This window comes from Morone saxatilis, unplaced genomic scaffold (genome assembly GCF_004916995.1).
Source record: "Morone saxatilis isolate NCDOM2014 unplaced genomic scaffold, NCSU_SB_2.0 Contig10, whole genome shotgun sequence".
Taxonomy (NCBI): Eukaryota; Metazoa; Chordata; class Actinopteri; family Moronidae; genus Morone; species Morone saxatilis.
The window spans coordinates 55,795-64,406 of NW_023339652.1; the positions used below are offsets into that span (position 1 = coordinate 55,795).

Consider the following 8,612-nt stretch of genomic DNA (forward strand, 5'->3'; position numbering starts at 1 on the left):
CATTGACAGTGAAGTGAAGCCAATGCGGAAGTGTCACCAAACTCAGATCAAACTGTCAAACTAGGCAGTGCTGATCAGATATGGATCAAGATTCTGTTACTGCATTGACTATTTCTCGCTTAAAATCGTTTCAGAAACATATTTTAGTGGACTGTTTAGCCGTCCACTATGTAAATGTACCAGATTTGGCCATATAGGCTAATTTCAATCTGCATTCTTTGGCAGGTTAATTGGATATCATAAACATTAAAAAAAAAAAAAAAAAATACAAAGAAAAGTAAATTGATGTATTTTAACATTGTAATCCTGCTAAATAATAATTTTTTTACTAAATGTAACTAATCTGTTTTTGTAGCTGTAATGGATTAATTACCTATTTTTGTATCCTGATTACGTAACTTACTTACATTACATGTAATCCAAAATGGCTGCTATGAAAACAGGGTAATAAACTATAGGACAAATGAACTTCTCCTGTTACATAAAATGTGTTGATGCAAACAACAGTCACACGACATTGTGAGGATATAATACATTTCTTTCTTTACAACAAATATATAGATAACAGAATACATTACATTTATAAAACAACTTTTACAACAACACATACGTGTGAATGAGTCTCTAAATGTGTGTATTCACAGGATTATATTGAACAAAGTGCAATTTCAATTACCATTAATATCGAACATTTATCTTTATCAGTCTTCCATTTATCAGCCAAAGTGAGTGATAACAATATAGATATATACACTTGAATGAGCTCACATTAGCTTTAATGACTTTAGTATAACTGTAAAAATAATTACAGCTGAAAACATTCAAGTTACAGATAACACCGTGCTGCAGATACAGAAGAGATTGTGCTAAATTAAGTTGTTTTTTAATGGAAATTACCCAAAATTCCCTGCTTCCAGCTCCTTAAATGTAAATATTCACTACTTTTCTTCATCTTATACAACAGTAAACTGAAAATCTTTGTGGTAAACTCGCATACTTGGCTTCATAAAGAAAATAACTGGCACAAAAATAGTCTTTAGTACCTTTTTTCTTAAACGTAGTGACTTCGCTGTGATACATTTACGTGCATGTGCGTATTTTAATGGTGCAAATTTAAAGAGATATATTTACATAGTCTGACATGTAACATTAAATATTGAACAAGAATCTGTCTGAAAACTTCTGACATCATTGCACGCCTTTACAACATCAAGACTGTCGCACATCACGCATTAAAAGACGTAACGGACAAGTGAGTATTTGAAGTTTCGGTTAGCTTTGTAGCACCGGCAACGTCAACCCGGAGAAGTTTTATATTAGAAATGTACAGTATGGGTCCCCAACAATTGGGTTAAAAGGTCAAATTTTGAGGTTATTTATATTTTTAATTAGTTGGACCTTCATTTTGGAATCAAGAAAGCTTTATGTTTATACGTAACAGTTGATTTTGTCATTGATTTGTGTCTTTTGCCGCTGAGTTTATTTATTAAACATGTAAATAACTTCCACAAATCCACTCGAAATTAATAAAAATCATCCCACCGGGAGTCCAAATGGCCATTTTCTACTTGAAATGCCTGAATAAACCTCCAAATCAGACTATAAGCAGTTGTTAAAACATTTTGTGTACAGGTGATTATCCTTATTAATGCTAATTATGCTAATTGTCCAATATATGCAAGTTGGCGTCTGGCCACTTTCTCCCCCATACATTTACATTTCTAACATAACACTCAACATTTCCAGATGCACAAACATCATAATAAACATCCACAGTCATAATGTGCAACAGGAAAACAACCCCACAACAGTCTATATGGGTGTAAAAGACGTGTATGCTAACATATGAAAGCCAGTAGTTTGCTCCTCAGTGTGGACAGACGCTCATGACGCTAGCTGTTAAATTACAGCAGACCGCTCCACCGAATCGGTGCCTTTTCAATACATTGCATAAATATGCATGAAAACGCTCTAATAATACATTATATTATTAAGGAAAAGTTTCTTGAACTTTGTTCAAATGCAATTTAAAGATGAATCATGTAAAACCTTTAACTAAAAAGCCTTCAACTTGAAATATAATGACTATAATCTTATTTTTTTGTATTGTGTGACTTTTATATATAATTTAGGTATAAAATACTTAAAATACGCATTTTAGTCGTGTCCCCACTCAGTCCTGTTACATCATTTGAGTGTTTTAAAGACAAAAAGTAACTTCTCTCACTCTATTTTCTGGATTTTCTATCATAATGACTGAGAATATCAATCTTACCTAAATGATCTCTTATTTGTTTTTATCATTATTTTTATTTACATGTTCTTGTGCTATTATCACTGTTGTGTGTTCATGTAATTGCTGAAAACTGGTACGAAAAATGTAAAATGTTCCACTTAGAAACAATGTAAAAATAAATAAATAAAACAGCCTGAGATTGACAATGACAAATTTTGAATAGTAAAGTTTAAAATTTTGGCACCGATCCGGCAGGAATTGATTTGTTTTGACTGTCAAACCCTCCCCAAAAAAACCTCCAACCTTGCACTGACTTCGAACAGTGAACCTAAACAAACCAACACTAAAAGTTGTCGTGGAGTAAACTTTTCCACTCTGAATCGGACCAAAGAAAACAACCTACGAGGTGTGACCGCACCCTCGGATGAGATCATACCTTCCCTCTTTCACTGCTACCGGCAGATTAAGACCAGTTTGGTGCTTTCCGGTGGTCAGGATGCAGGTGGGTACTGCGGAAAGCTTCTCGGGGGAGGGTTAAGGTCCCTAAACGGCTCCGAAAGACGTGGACCCTGCAGGCGGGAGAGCAGCGTGGTCCGGCGGATGCTGCTGTCCGAATCCTGGTGGACGAACTTCTTCCTCAGCGGGCGGCAGCACAGCAGGCTGCCGGCGAAGTCGGAGAGGAGGTGGCCGCTGAAGATCATGTAGATCCAGGGGTTGCAGCAGCTGTTGAGGCTTGCCAGCAGGGCGGAGAGCGTCACGGTGGCGTTCTCTGAGTCTACGGAGGGTGGTGGAAACAGAAAAAGATGCAGATTTATGAGGCACGCTAGGGGGATGTCAACGGCTAAACTGAGGTTTACTTTTTCTCTCAAGGGAGTCGTACTGTAGGTCTGACTCACTGACTTGCCTGTTTTTGAATGTTTATTCTCGCCTCCAGACCCAGTTTGAGCCTCTGCTTTCCTTTTCTAAACACTGCACAGGTCTGCAGCTAAGAACTGCTTTCATTACAGGATAGTTTGACATTTATGTTGCCGATTGACATTTAGCTAAACCACAACCTTGGGACAGTGGTTGTAAATTCTAGATGAAATTAAAAATTTAATTTTAACCCTTTTAAGAACACATCTTCAGTTATATTGTTCCCATATTTGACAATTTAGGCCAAAAAAAGTAACCTTAGCTGACTTAGCCCCCAGACACTGGTTTCACAAAACACTGTGTATTGCGTGAGAAAATAAAACTTAAATGATCAAATTTGAAAGTCCATTGTGTAGGATTTGATGGTATCTAGCGGTTAAATTGCAGATTACAGCTAACTGAACACCACTCGCATCCGTATTTGACGATCTGGGAATGAGAAAGCGCTCCAACATCTCCACAAAACACCTAACGAAAAAACATCTAGATTTATTTTTAATGAAAATATTTTTATGAATTATATTTCTGCCACACTTTAAGTTATTTAGAAAAGGAACAAATGACAAATACTTCACATTTCTGTCTGGCTACTATACATTTGCTAAAAAATTAGGGCTGTGTATTGGCAATAATCAGTCAAAATTATATATTTATTATTAAATTATATTGTGATAGTATAACAGCAAGGCAACTAGGGACTACATATTGTGATTTTTAACACCAGAACTGTGAGGTTTGCACTTATTTGTCCTTTTTACATCCAACATCATAGCCCTTGGTTAACGTTTACAGCTCCATCTTTTTGGACTTAAAACACAAAAATCCATAGTGTTTTTGAGAATTGATCACAAAACAAAATGTAACAATTTTCTATATTTTTCTGACACCCTGTATGAGAAACACAGGTAGAAACAGTTGTTCTCGGGATATCTTCCAGCAAAATGCACCTCAATCAGCTTCTTCTTGGTTCAAGGACCTAAAAACTTGCTCTGAACAAAGGACAATTATTGAGGCTGTGCACTCGGCAGGGAGTTGATGATATTGCAGCTCTCTAGAGGAGGTAAAAATCTTTTTCTATTCCCCAGGATGAATTTTGTACTTTCATATCTTTGATGTTAGTACTTCTCCCGTCATACAGCCACTCTAGGTTGATTATATATGATGTTTTGCCTCACGTCTATTTTGACTGAAGATGCAGTAGTGTCGAAATGTTGTAATCTGGATAAAAAAACAAGGCAACTGTTACATGAAAAAAAGATACATTTAGTAAAAATTGGGATTATTTGCAGGATTAATATCGGTTTTTCTTTAAAAATAAACTGAGTAAAAGACATAATTGATGATAATAATCTCAATTTCCATTTTATTTTCAAAGCTAACATTGTTTATTCGATACACTTAAAATACTACTTAATATTTATTCTATGGTTTTAATTTGCATATTTACTGTTGAGGTAATCCAAAAGTAATGTAATCGAGTTACACTACTTTAATTCTATGATACCTTGATAACTTTACTGTTTTATTACGTTACATTTTCTTTAAAATAACCCAACACTGATCTGTTCGCACAATTAATAATACACATTGGTATGTTTTCATTAGCATAAAATCACCATGAAAATAGGGAGAAGCCTCCAAGAAACCTATTGTGAGTAGCAAACGGTTATCTCAGTTATGTTCACCAACTACAGCTGGCGATGTTAAGTATAAGGTTTACTACATGTATACATTTTTTTATACCTCTTTGAGTGTCAACTTCTGCCCTGTTAGTGGCCGAGCTAAACTTACAACGGCAAACGTGTTTGCAAACCGACCGTGAGCAAGATTAGCAAGAACTAGCAATGACAAACGAGTTGGCAAGAACTGTTAAGCTTTCAATTTTCCCTTTTTAACTTTTTTGTGAAATAAATGGTGTGGAAGGAGGAAGGAAACCCAACAAGAGAAAATAGGGAGACACTCTTGACACATGTTGTGTCTAAGCTAATCACTTTGTTGTGTGAACGTCTCAATATAATCAGCTCCCTAACAAAGCTCAGATTGTCCTCGGGAATGTTTTCCAAACACACATCAATGAAGCAACAGCACCAATTAATCATATTTTAAAAAAAAAAAAAAAAAAAGATGTGGGCGGTGATTTAGTGTGACTAAGCTAATGGATAGCTTTCCAGCTACCAGTTCACAGACTCTCGCTGTCACCAAGCTTTTCCAGCCCCCACGTTTCATGTGGACTTGTCACTTTAATCCTGCCGCATTAATCCTGCCTACAAAGTGATGAAATGGAGACGTGGGCGGTGATTTTAAGGTCTGGAATTAAATAAAAACATAACATTTTCAGCTTCATTATCAAGCATTTCAAGGCTAAAAACTACTGTCAACTTTGGATCTATAATTCTATTATATCAAAATATATTCTGTTCTGTTTTTCATAACAGTTTAAGGTCGAGGTGAATCCGCCCTGAGAAACTGGTTCAATTTTGATTTTACTGCACACAGACAGGAGTGTTTTCTTTTTATTCTGACCAATTATTGTTGGATTGCTGCTGTTAAGACGTTTCTGACTTCTTTTATGCCAGAAGACGACTGAGAACTCGATGTTCCTCTTAGTCCAAAAAGTGCTTCTTTTTTTTTTATCAGGCAGTAAGTCTTTGGAAACAAATGAAATTCTTCAGGTGAGTGAGCAGCTCCTTTAGGATGACTGAGGCTGCAAACTTACTCATATCCTCACCCAAATGATGTGAAACTACACTGACTGCACATGAATTTCAATGAAATGCCAAATATATCTATATAATATATCCTTTTAGAGCAAGTTTGGCCACATGCAACTGACATATTTTACACTTTCAGTACAATTTATAAATTTTTATATGCGTTTTTAATTGATCGTTTTAAATGTGATGAAAATGCAGATTTTTTTTGGCTTTAATCCACTCAGACGATCTTTTCTTTGACGTTTTGGCCACATTTAAAGTGTCCATCTGACATGTTTTACACTTTTTCAGCGTCTTATGCATTTTCATGTGCTTTTAATTGATTTTGTTTAAAATGTGATGAAATTGTTCCAAACATAAATTAAAAATACAGATTTTCTTTGGCTTTTATCCAAGCTTCGACTCAGGCGATCTATGCTTTGAAGTTTTGGCCACATTTAAAGACATATTTTACACTTTTTCCATGGGACTTACACATTTTACATATAATAGATAGTTTAGAAAGTTGTAAGTATTCCGCACGTAGCAAAATTGTTTCCGAAGATAAATTAAAAATAGTTTCTTTTTTTTTTTTTAGCTTCTGTCTCAGGCTAAAAACCTCAGACATGGCAGTCAGTGTAATGAGATATTCATGTGGTTGTTTTTCCTACTAAAATGTTGGCAGGTTGATGCTCTACACAAATACAGCTGCTTTTTTATATTTTTACTTCGGTGCAGCACTGGCTCAACTGCTTTATAACTCCAAGCAGGTACAAGACAGGGAGCCTCCCATTGTTTCTTACGTAAATGCAACCAACATTGGTGGAGCATCTATTTGACTTAGTTCTTTATAGTTTTTAACTTTTTGGGTCCGGACTGAGATCTCAAAAGTATTGCGTCAAATTTAGTGATCCTCCTGGTTAATTTTAGTCTTTTTCTGTAGCGCCACGATAGGGTTTTAATGAAATATCTCAACATTTATTGGATTTATTGCCATGAAATTTGCCTCAGACATTCATGTTCCCCTGAGGATGAATTACAAGAACTGAGGATCCTCTGACTCTTCATCTAGCGCCATCATCAGGTCAATATTAACACTTTTTATGACCAAATATCTGCAATGCTAATGATCCTAATTAGCAACTGTTAGCATGTTAACACACTAAACTTAAGATGGTAAACAATATCCCCTTAGCTAAACATTAGCATGTTAGCTCAAAGCATAATCCTCAGGGGACATTTATATCATGGTACAATGTTTCTATCTGCTTTTACTTTGAAAATCTCTGCATGAATACAGTAAATTAAATACTTGCACCTATTATAAATTGGTGACATTTTCCATAAGTAATTGGGATTATGGCATAATTAACATATTATATAACTTATTTTAGTTCCTTTTATACAACAAATAGTTTTTTAAAAACAGTATATTGCTTGAAGGAAATAAAACCTTGATTATTCTGGAATATGTTAATGTTACATTTATAAATTGTATGTATTTTAATGTTAAAAGTGTTTTAAAGTTTAGTGTTTAATGTTGAATAAAGTTTTAGTGGCTGCAACACAATTTTGGTGTATAAAGTGAAATGTTTTGGAGCCACAAGCCAGAAACAAGAACCACTGGAGATGTTAAAGCTCCTCTGAGCAGGTGGACTCACCGTCCCAGGAGAAGGTCTCGTCCCACACCGACCACATCTGCACGGTGAAGAAAGGCGCCCAGCACACCACGTACGCCACCACGATCACGAAAGTCATCTTCACCGTGCGTAATTTGGCGCGGGAGATGGTGGTGACGCTGCTGACCGAGTTCCTGCCCAGGATGCCGTTCTTGGTGGCCTCGGCCACGGCGCCCACGCTCTTCCTCCGAGTCTTATACTTGAGGTTCTTCCAGATCGTGTGGCTGATTAATCCGTAGCAGAACACGAGCACGGCCACGGGCACCAGGAAGATCCCGGCGGTGATCCAGGTGATGTACGCGCGCAGCCCCCACGGCTCCACGAAGTGTCCCCAGCAGTCGTAGACGGCCGAGCCCGGGTGCACCTCGCTCAGGGAGAAGATGAAGTACTGCGGGGTGCTGAGGAGCAGGCTGCACGCCCAGGTGGAGCCGATCATGATGTGCGCACGCTGCGTCGGCTGATGGAGCGTCTGCAGCGGGTGGCAGATGGCGATGTACCGGTCCAGGGTCATCATCACCATCATGTAGGTGGAGGCGTACATACCCAGCACCTGCAGGTGCTTCACGATGCGGCACAGAAAGTCCGGCCCGTAGAAGCGGAAGGTGATCTCCCAGCAGAGCTGCGGCAGCACCTGGAAGAAGGCGACCACCAGGTCCGCCAGGCTCAGGTGCTTCATGAACAGGTGCATGCGCGACGGTTTCCGCCGGGTTTTGTACATGGCGAGCAGCACGCTCACGTTCCCGACCACCGCCGCGAGAAACGCGAGGCTCAGGACGGTGATCTCGATCTTGGCCACCTCCTCGTTCCGTCCAAACGGGTCGGTGTCGTTCCTCTTCCCGCTGAGGTTCCCGGCGGCGGCAGCGGTCTCCAGCTGCTGCGTAAAGCTGAACTCGCTGCAGTTTCTGCCCGTGCTGTTGTCGGTGCTCTCCGAGGGGAAGAGCATGGTGGCCACTTCTCCTCCGGGCGCACGGAGGGCGGCTGTGCGTTATACCGTCACCACCGGGAGACTGTGGCTGTCCCAAAAAATTACTCCACCATGCACTGGGGAGGGGTGATCACACGTTGGATACACCGCTCAGAAACCAAAGA

At 38.6% G+C, this 8,612-nt stretch overlaps 1 protein-coding gene across 1 annotated transcript; it reads right to left on the reverse strand.

The window, feature by feature from the left end:
* Nucleotides 1–2,727: 2,727 nt before the first annotated feature.
* LOC118339130 (arg8-vasotocin receptor-like) lies at nucleotides 2,728–8,582 on the reverse strand. Its single transcript, XM_035676671.1, has 2 exons — nucleotides 7,506–8,582; nucleotides 2,728–3,011 (listed from the first exon to the last, which is right to left on the reverse strand). Exons 1-2 carry the CDS (start codon nucleotides 8,464–8,466, stop codon nucleotides 2,728–2,730), a joined length of 1,245 nt encoding a protein of 414 aa, XP_035532564.1. The 5' UTR covers nucleotides 8,467–8,582.
* Nucleotides 8,583–8,612: the final 30 nt, after the last annotated feature.